Source organism: Colias eurytheme, chromosome 15 (genome assembly GCF_061535395.1).
Source record: "Colias eurytheme isolate Ceu_HAF_F1 chromosome 15, ilColEury1 Martin Lab GWU primary, whole genome shotgun sequence".
In the NCBI taxonomy this organism is placed as follows: domain Eukaryota; kingdom Metazoa; phylum Arthropoda; class Insecta; order Lepidoptera; family Pieridae; genus Colias; species Colias eurytheme.
In genome coordinates this window covers 8,833,779-8,858,118 of record NC_142994.1, presented here as the reverse complement: position 1 = coordinate 8,858,118, position 24,340 = coordinate 8,833,779, and the positions used below count along the sequence as shown (strand labels likewise).

Sequence of the window (24,340 nt, the reverse complement as noted above, 5' to 3'; positions counted from 1 at the left end):
TGTGTTATGGAAGCCAGATGGCTGATAAACATACATAATATATAATTTACCAACCTGTCAGTTGAAGATGTTTTTTATTTTTTCCTTTTATAAAAGGTATTATCCTAATCCAAACTGAGAAGTGTCCAACAAAACAAAACTCATTAAAACATTAGCTGTTGAGTTATGAGTGGTGTAATTAACACGACTTTTTCGTTAAAATTTGTCCATCCAATAAAGTATTATTGTAATATTGTATAGGTACTGTCAAATACGGGCAAATCCATACTAATATTATATGTAAATGCGAAAGTAACTCTATCTGTCTGTCTGTTACTCAATCACGCCTAAACTACTGAACCAATTTGCTTGAAATTTGGTATGGAGATAATTTATTTTCATACCCGAGAAAGGAGATAGGCTACTTTTTATTACGAAATATGTACCTACCACGGGCGAAGCCGGGGCGGACCGCTAGTATAATATATTTTTGAAATGGTAGTTTAATACGTTAATAAGTTTTAACCAAGGATTGAAAAATCAGCCCTTAATTATATTGTGTGTTCATACTTTCTATTAAAACTAGAAAAAGACCAAAATCACGTGGTAAAACCAATGGCCAACACACCAGTCAATGTATTTCTATGAATATGAAATTATTTTTTACAAAACCTGCGTGTTAGAGATTGAACAGCTTTTTTCCTTATAACGTTGCGGGATTTTATGAATCGATAGTTAATCTAAAATTTTGCTTACCTACTGCCTTATCAACCCTGACGTGTTACCGTGATCTTAAACCACACAAGTCGTTCAAATATATCCTTAAAACTTAAGTAAATTTAGTTTCTTGACAATATTTTTGGATTTATGATATACATACATAGATACAGATAGAGCAAAATAAAATATAGACTATCGTCTATTAGACCGGACTCTCAGTGGAGTTTCGTTTGCAAAAATCGCATTGAATCATAAACAATGAACTGTTGTTAATTATTTAAAATAATAATTTAAAAAATATATTCATGAGTTTTCAATCTATAGTGGTTTAAAGTTAACTCAAAAATGGACCATTTTCGTAAATTTTCTAAAAAATCTTAGAGAAAGTGTAAGAAATGTATATAGTATGCTATATATTCGTGATCTACTCAATAAGCTCTTTCATTTGATACCCCACACGGCATGTTTTGGAAATTTTTATTTTTTTCTTTGTATGCCATATTTAATTACCGGGGTGCGGGCAGGGGGACCACAAAACTGGTTGGCAACATCTGTCTATAGGATGTCTGGGATCTATACAATATATATCAGAAGTCAGATTTAGGTCCGCGATTTTTGCAAACGAACATCTCCTTGGAGCCTGCTCTATATCACACATTTCTCACAAAACATTAAAACATTTTTAGTTTTTGTGTAAGTACAATTATTATACCTATTTACAACTTTATAGTTAGTAGTACTCTCCATTTACTTGTGTGATTTGGATCGTAATTATATCGATATAAATATTAAATAATTTATTTTTCCATAGAACCAAGGCTACAGTTAATAAATTGAACGGCTTATTGGAAAACAGGAACACAAATATTCCAGAAATGGACCATTAACAAATTGGCGCTTACATCAGAGCGGCATTATGTTCATCTTTACAAGATGAAAGCACCCACCCCTACGTAATGGTACAACATGATTAGGTTACGCTTTACGTCGACGCAATAGTGTCAACATCGGGGAAGATCACGGCACCGAAGTAAACAAGTTGCGTTAATGATAACAAGACGTCGCGCCGCACAGACGCGCGCCCGAGCTTCACACAAAAAATAAAATATTATCCAAAAAAATAAAGTAATACAACACACACCATCAAAGCACATGGGTAAGCATTGACTTTATTTCCGTAAACAATTTTCTCTCCACGTTTCAACACACCATATGGCAGCGAAACGGTTCTATAAAAGGCTCTTTTTATTGCAATTAAACGAATCAACGGGTACGACCGCTCTTTTATTGCCTCTCGCGTGAACGGATTTATGAAGTTCACAATCTGCATAATGTAAGGCGTGATGGAAAATTTTCGAACACTTTACAATCTTTCGATTGGCGACTTTTTTCAAAGTTTGTTATACGTAGCGTGCATACAAAGCACCGTCTATGGAACACGTTCTAGCGCGATCGATGTTGTATTCTATGGCGTTAATTTCGTTATCTCCAGATAAGCTGTGGGCAGGGTACAAGCTCAGTGGGGCACCTTGGGACGACAGCGAGTACGCAATTATGGACGAATATCACAGGAATTGGAACGAGGCATCTACGAGGAAAATTGTGAATAATGTTTTGAAACCGCAAGCGCGTGTGGGGCACGATGTGTCTTGGGGCAGCAACGTGTGGAGCGCGCTGCTGGGGGCAGTGTTCGGTGCGGGCAGTGTGCTCATCATTGCAGCACTTTTGTACGTTATCAAACGACCTAAGAAAACAGAACAGCAGTCCATTGCTCCTATAGAAGTGGGACAAAATGTAAGTACATGATTTTTATATACTCTATTTATTTAACTACTCTTGTATACCTACATATAACCTATTAAAGAAAGACAACTATTAATATTAATTAATTTATGAACATGAACGAAATTTAACCTTACATATAAGTATTTATTTTTGTGTTCCCATCATAAATTATGAGCAATTTAACCTTGTAACGGAATCGAACATTTTCATAATTTTACTAGGTTTCCACGGTACCTACTTTGTAATTGATTTATTTATTATTATAGATATAGATCATTCAATTTATTGTAAAGAAAAATTTAAAAATAATATACATAATATAATAGATAAAGGTCTAAAGGTCTCTATCACGTCCTATTATATATTATTATGGATACGGTCTTCTCAAAATTCAATTGCCTCTATCTCCTCTCTCACTATTAACACAGGATGGGTGCGATTTATTTTTGGATTGAATTTTATTTACTACTTAATCTCGATAGAAAAACATTCTGTATAAAAAGCTGTAGCAATTTTCTCTTCCGTGATAATTGATTACTCACGCAATCACTTGAGACACGTATAATATTATTATCTCTATTTATATACCTTCGTCCGTAAATATTTTAGGAAATGTATAAAAAATAATCTGTTTTTATTATACACATGAAGGAGAGAATAGAGATTTATAATCGAATCAAAATATGTGTCCTCGGCCGTTGCTAAAATTCCAATCAAACGATCTCTCCTTCGAAATTGGCAATGCGGTTTGAAATAATATTTAAATAATATTAAATTCTAATATAGTTAAATAATATTGAGTAGATTGATTCTATTTTTGTACTTGTTTTACCAATTAATAGGATATTTTGAGGTGTATACTGTATATAGTATATACTATATATACTATACTATATACTATACTATAATTGATGAATTCATGGATATGTGCCATATTTTGTTATTTTAGTTATAAAATAACACCTATGACCTATTAATATACCTACCTACCTTCTTAGCTCGCTTTGTGTTGTGTGTACATAGGTAAGTATTCCGATTCTAGGAAAATGTAATAAAAAACATTTTTTGTAAATTTTCGTTGAATTAATATTTATTTTTCCCAAGGCTTTAATATTGTGAGATAAACAAATAATTACATTAAACAAGTATTTATTATTCTGAGAAGAAAAATGTGGCGTTCCCTTCAAAGTGAGTAAACGTGACCTCGCCCACGTATCCTTATAAATGCAAAGCTTCTAACAAAATAAGACTAAGTATTCAATGTTCGCCCTCAAGTGCTTTACAAAACACCTTTTTTATCCCTGTTCAGACTCAACTTTGTTTTTGATTTATAGTTTCAGAAAAATACGTAAAAAAAGATAGAGTTAGGTATCGAAATATTCTATGCTTAGGTGTGTATAATATTTCAAGCTATATTTTTTTTTTCTAAAGGTTACAGGTACCACAATAACAGTGGAGGTTCAAAGAGCAATATACTTGTTAAATATTTATCGTACATATACAAAACCACACAAAACAGTTATAACTATAAAGTATACGTTCAAGTCTGTTATATTGATACATATTTTCTTATTATTTTCAACATTATGATTTCAGGATTCTACTTAGTTAACAGAAACACTAATTATTAATAATTTATAAATATGAAAAGGTTCTAAGAAAATATATAAAAGCTCCAACCTTTTCTATTAAACAAGATTTCTTGTATATTTCCCAAGAGTATGGCATGCGGTGAACTCGGGACATTACGATGTTAAAGTCCGAATTGAGTTGAAAGTTTTCGTTTGTGTTCTGGTAACTAATTTATCTATATAAATTAATTTGTTGGTAACAAGAGGGGTGGACCGCATCGTCGATATTTTAAGGTACGTGAAAGTTATTAATTGATTTACACGTGAATAAAGTAAATAGTGGTCTATATACCCTTTTCCATGTTTATATATTTTTTAATATCTATGAATATTGAATAATACCTCTATATATCTATCTATATCGTATTGAATTGATCGATCACTTAGGACTAATTATTTTGAGTTAATTTGTCGAGATTTTTAATTTAGACTTTTGAATAATGACCACGTTGCTCAAAGGTTATGAAATAGGTTATAAATTGTGTGCTTTAAATTCTAGACGTGTCTTGTAACAACTTGTTTCAATAAAGTTGTAATTTACATAATAATTTAAATAAAAACTTGTGGGACAAAACATGATGACAGCGCCATCTTTTATTTTTCTTCAATATCATTTCGTAGCAAAGTGTGGCTTTCAGTATTTTGTTCCTTTCAGATTTCAGCAAACACACTAAATTATTTTGCGCGCCATCTAGACGATTCTACCAGAAATACGTAGCTTTCGTAGTACCCGTAGTAACGTAGCATAAGCAAACTGTAGACGCGTAGTATTACTGTGGTACTCCGTACTACGCTACTACGAATCCTCTACGAACTACGCTTTTGGTAAATGCTACGTCACATTGATTGCATTGTGATAACAAAATATAATTGTACATTCATACCAAAGTACAGCTTTTACTTTCGTTGTTTCGAATATTATGTATCTACTTCTTAATATTTATTTTCGTTACTAAATATCGAAAGTTTTGTAAGTTTAATGTCTATATCAATATTATGTTTACTAATTACAGGATAGTACATAGTTTTAAAGGATATAATTTATCATCATCATAATATTATATATTTTATTTAACAATATGTTCGAAATAAAATCTCTATCCCATCAAAAGCTGACTAATACATTAATATCAAAAATCATTCACACAACAAACACTTTTCAAATCCAGGTGTTACGAACCTTTTCCAATATATTCTTATCAATATTAAGATGGCTGAAGTAAATCACTTTCATTTCGGGGGTGTGCGAGGGAGAGGGGGAGGAGGGGCGGGTCGTGCGTCACCCTGATCGATGCAGCACTTGTTGCGACGCTCAACAGGCGTTGCCAAAAATCTCACGAACCCCTCGAGCCTTGCGAAGTTGTAAGGCATTTTCATTAATATTATATCGCGAGCGTTGATTTTCATTTGCAAAATGCTATGCTAAGCTATAAACGGCACAATAATTATATAATATTGTATTTGCTGTTAATTTATGATGTAGTTAAAAGTAGTACGTAAAGTATAAGTGATTTTGTAACCATCACGTTATTACTAATAGATTACGGTTACAATTTTGTTGAATTCCATCTGATATTGTCGATGATCTCAATTTTAAGATGACAATTTTAATGTAACGTTTGATTATGCGTGAATTTTCAAGGACTACCCTCCTTATCTTTGAAGTTAGCTGACCCTACTTGAAATGCCTTTACGAATCGACAACATGTATCCTTGATTAATTAATACTGTTTTCAATTGAAAATTAAATGTTGATTACATCTGCAAGTGTACTCGAAGTATTATTATTTTCATCAGAGATACGTTAAGTATTTTCAAGTGTCTATGATTAAAAATTTGTTACGTAGTACATAGTAGAAAATTCGTTAACTGTATGAAGGTATATATAATTAATTCCATATTTATTATTAGTAAATATTCAACGTATAAAAGCTTGTAGTCTTTTAAGACTTCCATTAACATGAATAAGATAATCTGGATTTAAAGAGCTTATGTCCTGGTTTTAATTTTGCTTTTCTTAATCTGCTATTAAATGTTAGTTGGATTGTAATTTTTATAAAACAAGTACTTTGTACATTCAAAATAATATGTAAGACTAGCTGTGTCACGCGGTTTCACCCGCGGCCTAAACCGCGCGCAAAAGCGAGTATTATTTATTATTATTTGTATAACGTATGTGTTATTCTGATTGAACTAATTTATTTACCTTAGATATGTAAATGATGCTTTACAGCAATCCAGAAAAAACACCACATTTTATAAGTAATGCTTACCATTGCAAACACTACTATTATAAATATAATATTCTTTTCCAGCAATAAATCGGGAATATATTTCTCTAATGATCAATATAACATTTGAAAGCGTCTGCACTATCCATAGCTGTAAAATAAAATTCTTTAAATACGCACCATAAAGCTTCGTGGCTAGAGTTATAAAAAGTAGAATCGTTAACCTGAGAAGTTCATGCATAAGCTCTTTAAAGTTACGTTAATTTTATGGAGGTAATTCTTTGAATGTTATACATACTTTGTTATATAGCTCTAATGCTAGGTTTCTGGGAAATGAGTCTAGGATACTCGTTGAAAGAAGCTCTACAAAAATTTCCTAAATAATCTCAAAAAATCTTTTGCTGCTATAAAATTATTAACGCCTATTATTACATTCCGACTGTTACGAATACAAAAATATTTTCTTAGCTACCAACGGCTCTGAAAGATGATGAAATTTTTTATAAAATTACATATTTTTTCATTATTTTTTTAAATATGTGGAATTTATTAAAGGCCAAAGACATAACAACGATAATTATTTTATATGTGTAATTGTGCAATTGTATATCTAATTTGATATAGATATTGTAATTAATAATTTATCTATAATTATTTTATTGTAAAAACAACACTAATTCTCTGAACTAAAAAAAATTAAACAAATTATCTGATTATATTTACAAGATAAAATATTTTCCTGGTTTTCTGCGGTTTTCATAATCGAAGCTATTTTCTAAAAATAATTTAGGTAAATCTACAAGCGCTGGATCTCATAATGAATTCCTTTATTTATTCATGAATTTGGAGCTTAGAACTTAGTCTATAGGAATTTAAACTTGTGCTATAGCGGTATGCATTTCGTATTTCATTTAAACTGACCTACACAAATACGCATAAATACTTGAGATATAGAACTACCGGCAGCGTTGTTCATATTAAGTTTGTTCGTATTTAAACATTCGTTTTATCAACTTCCAAAAATAGTTCATATAAAATGTTTGTTATTTAAGAATTGGTTATATCATATTATACGTAACCTATCTACAATTCTATTTATCAATACGCGAAGTGTCGTAATGTATCTCATCCATCAATAATAACAACTTGTGCGGATTTACATGATATAATATGCTCATATTCTAGATCATTATTCTATGTCATAGAGGCTCCGCTGATATTGTGCCATAAGGCTTGAATGATGCTTTTTATTTGTCCTGATATTAGGCGTAGACCTAGTGAATATTATCTCCAATTCTTCTTATTTTCTTAATTATAAATAGTCATGTTTGTTTATTTGTTTCGTTGAACGCACTAATATTAGAAGAATTTGGAGGTATTTGTAGGTGTTAAAATATAGGATTTGGCAAATGAGTGGAATGATCTACTATGAAAAATGTTACAAATTATAGAAACTTGTAAGCAACAGTGAAAAATTTTTCTCACAAAATGTATTTTAATAACTCAATAACGTTATTCGTAAACGTAAGTTAATTCGTTATTTAACGTAAGTACCTACGTAAAATATGTAAAATATCTATCCATGTTTCGCTTAATTATTATGTACTTCAAAATACACATACCTACATATAGTACTCAGTACCTACTTAACTTCGTCGTGCGACTTAGTAAAGCGTAGCAGCCTAATTGCACACAATTATACTTACTTTATGTAATAAAAATGTGAAGTAGCGCCCACGCGTTATTACTATGTACTTAAGCAACTTGTTCCGTATTTTACCTTCATCCATAACTTGAAAGCACAATTTTTTATTCAATAGAGCGCTTTAATTGCTAGATAGCACATTAAATGCTTGTTTAGAATGAATATATCGAAATAACAAACTAGCTAATACATTAAGAATAGACGGCAGGTTCCTCACTGAGGCTCTAGTCTTCGGTATTCAGATCATATTCAGTATAAAATGACTTAAAATTTCGTATTCGAACCAATATCGATTCATTCATAGAAATAATTTTGCAAAATATACACAGAAATATTTTTATAAACCTGCGAGTGTTTCTTGTAAAATGTGGTACAATTGAAACCCAATTCTCATAAAACGAACAATATAAAAGACTGCAGGAACTTAAGATACAAATACGTAAATAAATTATTAATATATAATAATAATACAATAAAAGGAAATTGTACGTGATAACGTTGCTGCAGAGAGCCATTCATATGCAAACTGAATTTGCAGCACAATGCAAGCCGGAACCCTATATTACAATATATTCTATTCAATAGTCTTGATAGTATAAGTATAAGAAACTTTCATAACATGCATAAGAAATATTTAGGATTGTGTTATAGGTGTAGTGGCCATATCGTACATTTGCTCATTTCATGAAATGATTGGCCATTTCACGAAATGGTCGCAATCGTCGGTGAAATGGCCAACAAAGTTTAACCTAACCTAACCTAACTGTTTTCTATTGCAAAAATGATTCGCTTCTGGCAATCGCCGGCCGCTGCCGCGGCACTAACTTAAATGACATTAAACAAGTTTTTAGAATATTCTGAATTTTTTAATATTTTATGGACTCTTTATATTTTATACGATCTGGCCAAATGTGGATGACCAAATCGTGAAACGTTGACGATTTAACGATCTGATCAAACTATGTTGGCCATTTCATGAAATGCGACCATTTCGTGAAATGATCATGAAATGAGCAAATCTACGATATGACCACGACATAGGCATAGAGATCTTTTTCTATGATCTGTGGTTATAGGTATTCGGAAGTAAAATTGAAGTTTTAATTCGACACTAAGTATATCATTCTTTTAATTTCTTAGTATGATTTCGAGCACGTAGCATTTATATTTTTCTGTTTTTCTCTTCTAGCGAAATCTTGTTAAGGTCATTTGAAAATTTTAATAACATTATGAAAATATGCAATGTTAAGAGTAGGTAGGTATACGTTCGTCAATTTTATTTGAACTAAATACAATGCATTTTCAAACGTTTTTTTTTAGTAAAATGTCTTCTAGCACACCTTTTCAATTTACCAATAATATATTTGGTACATAGTACACGTATACAATATTCATAGCATCCTTCGCTTGTTTTATTGATCGTCGGTACTCAATTCGTCACATGTGGCTAAGTATACGGATCCTTAATGGAACTCCCGTCGACCGTTTACATCGTCGAGTCAATTTATTTTTAATTCACCCTCTATAGACATGCTAAATTGACTTTTTCTTAAGAAAATTGCGAGTATAATGCTGTACTAAACACGGATTTTGCTATGTCACTTTTTTAATTATATAAAAACACTTCATTAATAAAGACGCTTAATTTTCATCTTGAAGCTTAGTATGTTTAATTATCAATTTTGTAATCTGAATTGAATGATTTTGGTTAATTTTGACTCACAAATAGTATTTTCTTTTGATAACGGATAAATACCGGCGAAAACAAAACAAAGAATGAGCTTAATTCCCAAATTATAACAGTTGTATCTACAACCATTATAAACCTATACTCATAAGGGTTTAGTTAATACTTATTTAGTAATAGGTGATTTTCACAAGTAATTTTTAGCTATTCTAGCTACTCATAAACTCTAAAACAGATGGAAGTCGTGTGAACGTTCCATCGAAGTAGGACTTTTAATTGGAGAAGTTACGAACCTTTTTCACTTATAGACAGTATTGACATTTCATGAATTTAAGCTGTATTGTTCTTAGTATTGTTCTTTTACTCTATCTATATTGCCTTTTATATGTCGGATCGGAACAACACGGTCAAAATTGTTAAAATTAAACCGCTGTGAATTGTGATTCCATTTTCGGTCTTAATTGGCTATTATTTCATAATGAACACATTCGTTTTATAGGTCCGTTCATGTCGGTTATATTTTTTTTCAATACAAGTAACAGACGATAACTACAGGGTGTTTCAATTTTTCTTAGAGGATTACTATTTTATACATAACATACTAGCTGACTCGGCAAACGTTGTTCTACCAGGACACCCTTATCACTTAGGGGTATAAAAAATAGTTTACGACCTATTCTCAGACCTACCGAATATACATAAATATCGGTCAAGCCATTTCGGAGCAGTTCGTTACAAACATAGTGGTCTATGACACAATCTTTTGTATTGGTAGATATTATTATGTATATAGATTTTGTGGTGTTAAATCTTAGGGCGGCCGTACACGGACCACTCGAGCAGTTAACGGCTGAGCGCCGTACACGGACGGCTCGAGTGGTCAGTCGTTGACGGCTCGAGCCGTCGGTTGTTGACTGCTCGAGCCGTCGCTACCAACCGCTCGAGCCGTTGATTTTTTGACTAGTCGCGTCATTGATTTTCAGGGGGGGAGGGAGCCGTCGACGGCTCTAGCGCAGTCAACGGCTCGAGCAGTTAGTGTATGCCTCACAACCGCTCGCGAGCCGTCAACGGCACGGTGGAATTTCGTCATGCAGTTGACGGCTTGAAGCGGTCGCGGCGGCTTGAGCCGTCACGTGTACGGCGGTGAATGAATGTCTATAGTTCACCGCGCCGTCGCCGTCGTGTACGGCCGCCCTTAGAGCACGGACCGCTTCAAGCAGTTGAGACCGACGGCTTGAACCCGCGCCCGCGCGGTGAGCTATGGACATTCATTCACTGCCGTACACGGACTGCTCGAGCCGTCGCGACCGCTTCAAGCCATCAACTGCGCGGTTTGTAGCAACAGCTCGAGCAGTCAACGACCGACCGCTCGAGCAGTCCGTGTACGGCCGCCCTTACTCTAAAATTAATAAGATGGAAAAAAAATATTTCAAACGATATTTTCTTGTTATACTTTTCTTATTGACCTATTTGTATTGAGATCAAAGGCAATCATTTCTGTGCTCATCTTGAGATGCATTGTTTGATTTGAACAAAGCATATCTGTTCAATCAAGACTTCATGGTTTTTAATATTTCAATGACTCTTGTAATTCAATGTTTTCGATTGAAAACTCAAACATTTATTCAATTATACTTCTCCTAGAAGATAATATATGTATATATATGTTTTAAGGCTATCTGATTTAATTATTTTAGTGCATTCAAATGCTTTATAAATGGGAAAATTACAAAGAATAAAAAAAAGCTCAACTCTAGCTTTTTTGTGATGTTCTTATTATTTTTATTCAGTTAACTTATTAATTCGAATTTATTATGTTTTGATAATAATAACATGATAACATAATAATTAGAGTTCGGTTTGTTTGTACAGCATAATTAGTCTCTGCTGATATAACGCAATTATTGTTAGATAACCTCATTAGCATTCATTCACTGCACATGATTTAATATCGATGTGTCATAGATAGGATATTAGTTTATTATAGATATATATAAAATTCTCGTGTCACAATGTTAGTCTGCATACTCCTCCGAAACGGGTGGACCGATTCTCATGAAATTTTCTGTGCATATCGGGTAAGTCTGAGAATCGGCCAACATCTATTTTTCATATGTACCACGGGCGAAGCCGGGGCGGACCGCTAGTTATAGATATATTAGTAATTATCTAATGGTGATTTAAATTTAGTTGAAGATTTAAAAAATAAAAGTTAGTAAGTAGCAGCTTTATAAGAGGACAAAACAACGGAAAAAGGTAAGATGTAAGAGAAAAGTTACCTTCATCTTATTATCCTACCTGTACTACAAAGTTTCATCAAAATCCGTTCAGTAGTTTTAGTCCGATAGGGTAATGAGTATCCGTGCCTTTAACATTTTCACTTCACTAAACTATTATTATAAAGCATTTGAATAACCGTATGTTTTAAACAAGTACTTTAATAACAATTGCTGAATGTAGAACGTACTCTAATATTCTACACTAAAATATTACAGCAGGAACATAAAGCAGGTAATGAAAGCTAACCGCATAATAATGAAACCTAAATTTAACCAAAATATTAAACTTTACGTGACCTAGAAAGCGATTGCTACGTCCATGTACATGATTTATACGTTTTAGATTTAATTACTATTTAAATCTATATTATGACCTATCATTGATTAATGTTAAGCAACGGAAATACATCATTTGTGGAAATTTCAGCTCCTTAGCTATCACGGTTTATGAGATACAGCCTGGAGACAGACAGACAGACAAAGAAGTCTCAGTAATAGCGGTCCCGTTTTACCGTTAGGTACAGAACCTTAAAAATATGGGTCATCAGTTAAAAAAACGGTTGTCTCGAAATAAGTATTGGAAATCTATTTAATTTTATCAAAAAGCTCTCTATTCAACCACTGCATCTTTTCAAAAGAGTAACGTAAATTTAATATTTATCAAATGTCAGATATTTGAACCCAGAAAAAGTGGGAAATATAAATCTTAATCACGAGCTCGTGTATAACCTTATGTTTCACTACTAATGAACTCACTTTTAATTATGTCACAACACCACTTTTTTCTAAAACTCTAGTATAAAAAAGTGTCCTCTTACATTTTCTACGTACATGTTATATTTTTCAATAATTTATTACTAGCTGTTAGTTGTTCGTGCTGGCAACAGGGTTGAATCCGAAAAACGAAAAAAATAGAGTCAGTTATTCGTGAAACTGTTTTCAAAATCGGTTCAATAATTCCTGAAGCGCATTCAACCAGCAAATTTTTCAGGTTTATAATTTTTATAGTAGGTTTTGTTTCTATTTCAAACAAAAATAACCTTTTGTTTAGAATAGAGGATTTGAGGAACAAACCTTACTGCTCTTATTTAGAAACTTTAATTAAGTACATACTTTACACCGAATAATAAATTTACAATAATATTTTCTCTATTAACTAAGTATTAGTTTTTCATTCTTAAAATCCTTAAGAAAATTTCCTAAACTAAAAGTTTTCCTATGCATTTTAACGCGTATATTAAGTAGTTGAGGAGTCAATATTAGAGAACGGACCGCTCGAGTAGTAATGTTGTGCACACAGGGGAGGCTAGCGCAAACAAAGGCACGTTCCCTACATATGTCTACGTATCTTCTAGCGGTCTATGGAACGTATTCATTGAAAATTATATATATTACGATACGTATTCATTTTGATGCAATACGGGTTCCAGGTGTGTACTGATAATAATAAAAAGATTAACAATTTTTTTTCGTTAGTTAAATACTGTAAAAATGAAATTATTTATAAGTAAACGATTTAACCGACACCATAAAGATTTAGATTGGTCGCAATTCGATTCAAGGAAAAGTCATTTTAAAAACCGATTTTCACATATATATCTACTCATATAGTTTTTTTTAAATTTCAATACGTTTTAAGATTAAGTAATAAAAATAAATTTCAATACTACATATTTACCTTATTTCGCCGAAAAGGTTCACTTGCTAGTTGAAACAACTAAGTTAAGGCCTTGGCCAAGTATATGAAATTGCATTTTATTGTCTTGCATTTAACTTCAACACGGAACTGCTCAAGTTTCATTAAACTTGGTTCCTTAGTTTAAATAAAAGATAACCCAATATGTAAAGTTGGTCCAGAACAACACCAATATAATATAGAAAGTTTACATTTGTTCAAAATTAGTGTAATGATGTTAAAATAAAGTATGTATACCATATGTATACCTACTAGGCGAACGCTACCGTATTTGCTCCAAATTAATTTATTTTTTATATAACATATTAATATAGATATACTTGTACACGACGCTGTATTTAGTACTAACTAGAATAAAATAAATGTATTCTGTGTTTCAATTTTCTGAAATTCAACATTAATTCTAGGTCCAAAAATATATTTACGCAACACAATGCGCATGAACTTGAAGAGTCATTTTGAAAATAATAGCAATAAGGAAAACAAAAACGGATCTATTTTATCCTTAAAACAGTAAATTACAAAATTGCGAGCCTAATTTAATTTTATAATAAATTTACATAATACGTTATAATTTAAGCCGAGATAAAATATTTTGATATTCTCATAAACGTCGGACATCTTTGTAGAAGTTTTCTTTAAAAGTTCTCAAATATAATATTTCATTATGCTGACGGAAAACCATAAATCCGTCTAACGCTTCCTTGAAAGTGAATTTATTATGACAAAATGAATACTTTCAAGAAGATTTTGCTAAGTAGAGCAAACGCGATGAAAAATGCATTTGTGCATTAATCTTGCAGGGTTTTAAGGCGCTAACGAACGATGCTTTAATTAATTATTTAAGCCAGAACTGTACAGGACTGCGCAGGCATTTAATATGTAGCGACAAATGGAATTATCGAAGCTATAAAAACTGAACGTGATTCACAATGAATATTTCATGTAATCCTTTGAAAGAGCGAAGTGCATTCCGCTTGTTCAAAAGCTATATTTTCTCTAACAAAAGTTATATTATCAAGTACCACAAGCCTCGTGGCTGTCACCCATAGTGAATCGGAAAAATTAAGTAGATATTATACCTATTAACTGCGTAGAACCTAATAACGATTATTAAGGCCCCAATACATTTCGATTTTTATGTTGCAGTTTCTGCACGTTACTTCCACAAAGCATATACCACTCGTACTTGCATTCTCCTTACCATTTATAAAGGCCTGCAAATATGAAAGGTGTTCGTATTCCCAAGACGAGCGACATGACCTTCCATACCTGTTGCTTGGTAAGAGATGACGCGGCCAAGCGCCCCCGCCCCACAGCTGCCATGTTTGAGAAACCCGCCTAATATGTGGGAGATTTTAAACGTAAATAGTTATATACAAAATCTATAAATTTATGTGTTATATTCGATGGATTTGTAATGTTTGTAGTATTACTTTGTATAATTTATCGGTCACAAAATTTCTGGGGGTTTAGTAAATTTATAATAGGTTGATAAAGAATAGGTACTCAAATCTCGTGGTTCTCGCAATTATCGCAAACTAGAAAAAAAAAGCTTATATTTTTCAAATTCCAATCTTATATTTTGCTTCTTACTGAAACATATTTCTTAAAAGCCCGCATGCCCGGGCAGCCTATAGGTATTCAAAGCCTATGCAAAGCAAATTGTCAACAGGCACTCAAACTTATTCATAGTCCTTGCATCAAGGAAGTGAGAATGCACAATTAAATCCTAGCATTGCCAGCGACCTGGAACAATTACACGGGTGGCCACATTCGAAACTGAATTGGTAGATACGGGGTAAGGTCGAAGGGAGGCAACTCAGCGGCCCCGGGCGGCAGTTTGCGCGAGCCGCGGTGCCAACCGCGCGGCTACGCACCTCCGGGACATCAAATAAATAGTGTTTATTTCTTCCATTACCGTGCTCAATCATATTTTACTGTATAGGTGCAATATTTACGAATTTTAAATGAAATATGTAAAAACAAAGTGAACATGCTTTTGTGTGCTGTCGAATATCACGATCGTAGCCATTTAGGGTTCATGACCGAATGCAATTAATTCTAAAATTTTAAACATTCAACTTAGAAGTTTTTAAACTAATATATCTAAATTCTATCATTGCATTTTGCTCTCGAAATTAGTAATTTTAGCCAGAACGGACTTTTATTACTTGCAAATTACGCTGAGGCTGGAATTGGCTTAATTTTCTGTTGGCAAATAGAATCAGAGGTTCTCGAGTCAGTTGCGAAGTGCTCATTTAAATAAATCCGTAATCTAGTGAGATGATCTTCCTCCCGAGGAGTATCTGCGCGCAACAGTTAGCCCATAATCTGCTTTCGCCTTATCTGATATACGCCCTATTTTAGGTCCAACCCCGAGCTTTACGGCTAAAAATTTCAACGAGATAAAAGAGTTAATTTGCTTCCAATTATCAGAGGCTCAGTGTACAGTTGTCCTTGCAAATGTCCTATAGGGTTTTAAGATTGCAATCGACGTAATTGATATTTGATAGGTACCCTGTAAGTGGCCTTTATTGGGGTAAATTTCCTCGAATGGTTCGCGCATGTTAGTGATATTACGCCTCGTTTAATTTTGAGTGCTCTTACATAAACAAAATTGCGTTATTATAATTCACGTATGTATGCCTTGATCCTTGAAAACATAAAACTTTTGTTGCATTTATGTTTTGATAGAAGTTAGTATTGAATACATGTTATCTAAGTAGTTATATTTCAAGTTAGCAAAGTCTCGTGAAACAAAAACATCACGTCCATTGAAAAAGTTTCGGCACAATAATTATAATATTTATGTTACTCTCGATGGAGAGTTCGTTTTATATTCATTCATTTTCTTTAATTGGATGCAATTAAAGAAAATGAATGAATATAAAACGCACTCATATAATCTTAGCAATTAATTACAACCCAATGCAGTGAACCGGAAAGTTCAAAGTGTAGACAGGATCTTCACCGCAGACACTGCGTGGGCGCTGGCCGTACTACGAATTACGATGTCTGCTTGCGTAGGCTTGTGTTTACGTTATCTCAAATTTTTTAGTATAAACTGAATCATTTGATATCACCTTTTATTAAATATTAAATAATCAGCCAACGTTCCTACAGTACCAGAGTTTAATCAGACAGCTTATATTGCCCGTAAAAATTCATATCTCATTCATATTTAAATCAATATGAACGAAAACGTTGACCTTTTGTTCAGTGGCGATATTACTGGAGTCGAGTCAACATTGTTTTATTTTCACAGGCCATGTCCCTTGTTCAGATCGGCTGAATTACCAGTTCTTGTTTATTTTCCTCTTGAAACCCTCCTAACTCTTTAAATTCAGCAATTCACCTGAAAACAGTAAAGATTAATGGAATGAAAACTGCTAACGAAGACAAGATAAGTTGAAAAAGACTTTAGACCGAAAAACAATCGATTAGAAATTTTTCAAAATGTAACTAGCATTTTTAATTAAACTTATTTAATATTTTTCGAATTAACAATGAAACGTTTTTCATACATTGTAGAGATGTTTTAAGTAAAATTGAATGTAATTGAGTGCATTTTCTCCATATCCATCTAGAGACCTACACGAGAGTTCACTTAGCTCCGAAGGCTAAAGCGATATGGGTTATTGCTATAAAGTAATTCAAAAGTATTCATATTATAGTACCTTTAACGTCCATATAATATAATAATATGTTACCTAAAGTAATATAATACTAATACATTATGAAATTTGTGTGCTTTAAACAAGTCCATATGAAAATTGATCCGCGATCAAAACATTTCTGGAATATTTTGAAACTAAAAGCAAACTAATTCGCGTGATTATGGATTTTTTTAATTTGAATATCTTTCGATTTATTCAACAACGCGTTACGTTGTTCAATCTATTATTAATTCTTTAGTAACAAAAGATTTAGATCAAGATTCTTAGAGAAATGATAAATGAGAATTTAATTACAGAATTTCCCTTTACATCAAGGACTAAGTTTGTAGTTCTTTAGCCCGCTTCGGGTTTTAAATGGCACCCTCATCAAAAATAAACTTCATGCTTTTGTTTTTATATTGCTCTTTCTTCCTCAATGTACTAAATTTTGAGCACCACTGGAGCTTTCATTATTCTATAATCGTATTTAATAAAACTTTGCAAATAAATTTAATTAACCATAATACATTACAAAATATGATCACTTAAAAATACTCGTCTCGCTAATTTTGGATGAAGCCTCTAAATTAGCAAGCGTGGACCGGGGCTCAAATCTAATCAACGAACTTCAGTAATATGTAAAGAAGTTTCCAACTTTTGTACTCTCTCTTCATGAGGCCAATGACTCGCTCCAGTACGGTTTTATCTCCAAAAGCAATTTCAAGCTAAATATAATAATATCCCAATTCACTTTTCTCCAGTCTTCAATCTTATCGATAACGCGTGGGGTATTGTAATTCTGACGCTACACTGTTTTAATATAAAATATTATGATCTTTGATATTCGGTAGACTTATTTGTAATGGATCAATGGAATATCGACAAAACTGATTTTGAAAATTAACCAATAGATGATAATGATACATATTAAACGGAAAAATTCTTTTAAAAGGTATATGTGAGATTACTATTACCCAAGAGCTTTCGCAACGCAGACCTAATCCATCTTACCTATCTCCATTTAACATCTAAACATTTATTTGCTCTTATTCTAAACAAAAGTGGCTATCAATAAGCTTCTATCCAGCTCCATAATACATAAATTATTCCACAGTATAACAGATCAATAACCAATCGACAACGAAAACCGACCTAAACAAAGAATAACCAAGTATTTTCTGAGAATATAGTATTTAGTGACAAATAGTGAAGTGATAGCAATAAAATGTGTTTTTAAGTTGTATATTAAGACGTAAATATGAGTGGTTTGGGTCCTCCGAGCGTGTGGGCGGCGCAAAAGCGGCTCGAGTCGTGGGCCAGAGCGGCGAGAGAGCGGACCTCCAGCGCCAGTAGCGGGCAGAGTCATAATTCCACGGATAGCTTTGGTGATGACAAGTCCCATGGAAGCCCTAGTGTACGTATAAGATCCTATGCAGACTTTGTTTTTTGAATGTATGGAAACAATTAACGATGAATTTAAAAGAGCATTTTCCTAACTTAGTAAATACAGCACGACATTCATCAATGATATCATATATAGGTACTTATTGATTGTGATCAGTAGATATTTATTGCTTCTACGTCGAGAATTATTTCACTTCTATTTCCTCTCTTTTATATATTTTCACGAACATTAGATAAAGTATAAAATGTACGGTAAATGTAAATGTCAGCGGATGAGATGTATCGGTATTTCAATAATTTGCCTCGATACGACGCAGCGGAATGTTTTCCTTTATTTTCAATATTGGTGTTTTTCAGTTCGCAAACAAGTTTACATAACGTGAACAATGCAAATTGAATTGCCTTGTTTCCAATGAGATCAATGAGAGCCATCGGATATCCATTATTGCCGGTTTACAGTAGACTCGACCAATGTCAGCGGGCTTCGAGAGCCAGTTACGCTGTAGTTAGAAGTATTGATTCTACTAACATATTTTATGAGCGCTGTCTTGCGCCGGCGAAGTTTATCGGATCCTATTTTGATGTGCCTCGAATCATTTAATTTTGTATTAGACTAGATGAATTTGCGAAAGCGTCGCCGGTAGGTAAATAAGGTGTTTTGTTGTACAATCTTAATTCTTTCACAAACATAGTATTGTACTTTATTTGTGTAACAACGTGCCATTTGGTTATCTGTTAACATACAAATAGATCTAAAAATAAAAGCAAAATATTCTACGTTCAAATAATTTCCATACTATGTTTATAAAAGCTTAATGGATTACAAGATCTAATAGTGTAAGCTTAGGAGCAGTAAGCCAGGGGAAATTTAATTAATTCCTATAAATGAAAACCGCACGCCGTTTGTCGTCGTTTTATCAAATGAAAAATATCAAAGTGTATTGGATTCATTTCCAATACATTATGCATTTATCGTGAAATGTTTTTAAAATACATTTATGAAATAGTTGGATAAGTTTTGCAAAAGCAAATAGCTGCCGACATTTTATCCTGTCTTAATTTCCGCCTTACTTACTTGCAGGAAATAATGAAGTCAGATATTTAAATTTTAAACCAGCGTGGGTAGTTGTAGTTTAATATCAAAAGCACACAAGTAAAAAAGAACTAAACGAGAAATTTCAATGTATGATGTATTCAATGCAAGATGTATTGATGATCCATAATGCATAAACCCAATTTTTACTATCAAAGTGAATAGAAACAACTAAGTATATAAAGTGTACATGTATCGAGTATATAAAAACGATACGATCACAATATGAACTCCTCATACACAGGATGCAGGATATCTCCTGTATACGTGAGCTGCCTGTAATATTCATATCAGTGAATTGCATCACATAATACCTAGAGCGCACTTATGACGAGGGCTTAGGTTGATCCAGCTACGGTTTGTTGAATATTGCAGTTCTGATAGCAGGTGGGCGTGGAATGTTACTAGATATTCGCCCGCGGCTGCGCTTGTAAAGTTATAGAATTAAAGTGATGTATAGTCGTTGCATGAACTTATATTACATAAAATTTCAGTTGTTTCGGGCTACCATAATCAATCAATCAAAAAATCTTTATTGTTCACCACGGAGACAAGTAGGGACAAATAAGAAATTATAAAATATAGTAGGAGAGACAAACAAAAAAATCCTGGTTAAAATTGGGTAATCAGAATCAATCAATCATACTTCACACATCAAATAAACATTATATAAATACATAATATGTACATAAAATCTTCTGACTTCAAAAAAAATCGTAAAAATTCATATCTTTATATTGTAAAATCAATAGTAATAGCAAGATAATAATCAAAACACAGTCATTATAATAATAGAGACGTTCATTAATTCATTCATTCATTCATTTTATCGAAACATAATAACGTTATTAAGGGTGCACTCACACACATCAGTCACCGTCACGGCACGTCACCGGACAGGATTAAAAAAATATGTATCAATAGTTCTAGTATGACTCTGTTCCCACACGACAGTCGCCGGCACGAAATCTATCAGTGACGTCACCGGTCAGGCACGTCAAATAATCTTTCCATACATGTATCATACTTTTATCCCCACTCACCCGGTGCCGTCACGTCTCAGTTCAGTCAGCGTCGTGCTACCGTCAATTGCTACATGTTCTCTAGCGTGACACACGTCTAATCACTGACTAACCTGATGTATGTGTTCAATGATTCAGTCAAACCGGCGACGTGACTGACGGACAACATGACGGTGACTGGTGTTTGTGGATACGTACACGAACCGTCACCGATCAGTCATCGGTGACTTGACGGTGACTGATGTGTGTGAGTGCACCCTAAGGCATTTATTTTATTTTATGTAATTTCTGCTCGCATAGGCTTTTTAGTCGTAGGTACCTAGTACTAAAACTAGTCTAGTGTTATAAAAATCTATTTCTATAATATCAATAATTATAATCTATGTATATTGATGCGAATATTTATGTAAACTATGCGTGTCTATCAACAATTTTATTTCACTAATTATACTCCCCGTGAAAACATTCCATATCAAACGCAAGGTAAAATTGTTTTCAAATGGCATTGTTTTGTGCATTCTAGGTAAATCATGTAAGTTGTGCAAGAACATTTCAGTAATTCAGACCTAAACATAAAAGCTACGATTTACGGAGACGGTAGGAAACCGCACACTGTTACAATCTTAACGTTGAGGAAGCCTTGAGTGTGAGAGTAAACACAAAAGTTGTATTTGTCTGAAAAGCACAAATGAGGAGGTTCTCTTATCGCTTTTATTACTTTCCGTTCTTAAAGGAAGTTGGATACTTTTATTTCCTTCAACATCGTGTTTTCACTATTTTACATTCTCATCAAAAGGAAATGGCTTTGGCCCACTTCTTCTAATTGGTTAGGTTTTATGTTTGAAATAAAAGTCTTGGCTCAACTGAACCTTTTTCTAATGCTAGGCAAATGAGTAGACATGCTGACGACAAAGATCTATAAATGGTAATGGGGCTAATTTATAGACCGAAAAAGGGAATAGGTTTCTTTTCTTAACGCATAATTTAACCTTTAAAACAATTTATAAGCCGCTTGGCGTGAGTTTATCTTGTAAGCATGTTTTACACGTACAAAACGGTTTAGACATCGGGTAGCAAACGATACGTTTTTGTTACGGAAGTGTCTAATCAGGTGGAAGACAAGTAAGTTCTTTCCACTTTGTTGGACAAGTTGAGACGATAAACTCATTGAAGCGTAACAAAAAGTGCAACGATTGTGATTGAAGCGCTTGACTTCACACTTTCTTCGGATCTATACTTCAAGAACTAGATTTACATAGCTGTTGATACTGTTTATTCTTCAGATTCTTAAGATTTGTAAGCATTTATAATACTAACTGAAGCTAGGGGTTCCACTCGCGAGGTACCTGGTAAGAAAGTGGCCTATGTGCTTATCCAGACTATTGTCTATCTCTGTACAATAAATAAATATTATACTGAAGCGATCAACAGTTTCTGTAACAAAACTTTTATTTTAGAGGGATTATAATTATGAAAATTTAATTTACCCCTGCGCTACGATAAATACATAACTTTTCACATGTTCACTTCCAATACGCACAAATATATGCACCGCGCTTTTCGAAACCCAAAATTCACCTCCTAATACTTCTTCTGATAGTGAACTTCCCAAATAACCTGTTCCACTATTACAGGAAATGCTGATACCCAAGGAGCACTGTCGGATCCAGCCGCTGAGCGAGACGCGCACCGCAACATCGCTCCCGCACGCAAGACTCGCCCGCACGCCCTCCATCTCCTCACAGAGCAGCCTGGATAGCGGTACTTCGAGGGCCACTGTAAGTATCTATGAGTATCTATGAGAACCTGTGTATTTATGGTTATCTATAATTATCTATGTTTATGAGTATCTATGTGTACCTATGAGTATCTATAAGTACATATATGTGTGAGTATCTATTAGACTGTGCTATTAGTGTATTTGAAGGAATAAAATTGAAGTTGATACTGTCTTTAGAACTTTATGTTTTTATGAGAAATTTTTAACGTGCTTTTTTTAAGAATGATTAATTATCTGTGTTAATTCTATTTCAAGTGGACTTTAGAGGGATAGAGAAGGATGAGGAGATGCTTATTTTAATACGGTATGATTTTTTTCGACTTTCATGCAATTGAAGTCGTAGACATCTCTATCAACAGACTCTATATACCTTATTAAGATATTTATATTTTGCATGAAACCTTAAACTTGTGCATATCATTCTGTGAGAAATTATTTAGCTCATATAATAATGTATTTGCCTCTTACTTTCTGTATAAGCATACTCAAGAGTTATAGTATTGTTTGTTTCCCAAATATTAATGAATAAAATAAAAATAATAAAATACAAAAGTTTCGCAGTTCATTACAATAACAGAATAACTTTTATTGCGAACAAATAGTTTGAGTTATGTAGAGCCTTGAGCTTCCTAAAAAATACGTTAGTATCACCATTATTAAGAGCAAGTTGGTATATATAAAATTATTTATTAGTAGATGCTAAGTTTTATAGATGCTAAAGATTTTTTTCTTACAAAGAATTGACAACAAAAAAATTAAACCGGAAGGAAGCTTTTAAATACTCTCTACTCTTACAATTTTTATGAAATTTTATTATATTTACACGTATTAACATTAACCAAATTACAAATACAAAAAAATGTATCTCAATGCAAACCTACTATCATTTTAAAGTTAAATTGTTAGAACAAAGAAAATAAAAAGCCATTTTCAACTGAAGATAAACGCAATATACACTCACTGAAAATATACTCTATACGGTACCGACGATGTGAAAAATATGTGCTACGTATTGGAAATATTATAGAACAAAATAAAAGTATTCGTTGTACCTTCTTTTACAGTAGAAAAATATTACGCTATGAAATTAAAACATTGAAAATCGGTTAGTAATTGTAATCATACTCTGCGTTATTAATATTCTGACATTTTATTTAATAATTCCATAACTACATATTTTTTTTTTATTATTTATTATTTATATTTATATTTATATTTATATTTATATTTATATTTATATTTATATTTATATTTATATTTATATTTATATTTATATTTATATTTATATTTATATTTATATTTATATTTATATTTATATTTATATTTATATTTATATTTATATTTATATTTATATTTATATTTATATTTATATTTATATTTATATTTATATTTATTTATATTTATATTTATTATTTATTATTTATTATTTATTTATTATAATATAAAGAGGAAAGGTTTGATTTTTTGTTTGTTTGTTTGTTTGTATGAATTGAATAGGCTCCGAAACTACTTGGCAGATTTGAAAAATTCTTTCACTGTTGGAAAGCTACATCATTTCTGAGTGACATAGGCTAGGTTTTATCCCGGAAATCCCACGGGAACGCGAACTATGCGGGTTTTTTTTTGAAAACGCGGGCGAAACCGCAGGCGGAAAGCTAGTATTTTATAT

The 24,340-nt window shown here is 32.6% G+C and overlaps 1 protein-coding gene across 1 annotated transcript in view; it reads left to right on the top strand.

Annotated features, from left to right (window-relative positions):
• The first annotated feature begins 2,154 nt into the window (after positions 1-2,154).
• Positions 2,155-24,340, top strand: part of Sytbeta (Synaptotagmin beta) — a 32,627-nt gene continuing 10,441 nt past the window's right edge. Inside the window, exons 1-2 of the mRNA XM_090110386.1 lie at positions 2,155-2,493; positions 22,526-22,669. Of these exons, the coding sequence (XP_089966512.1) occupies positions 2,155-2,493; positions 22,526-22,669 (483 nt within the window). The remainder of the gene's footprint in view (positions 2,494-22,525; positions 22,670-24,340) is intronic.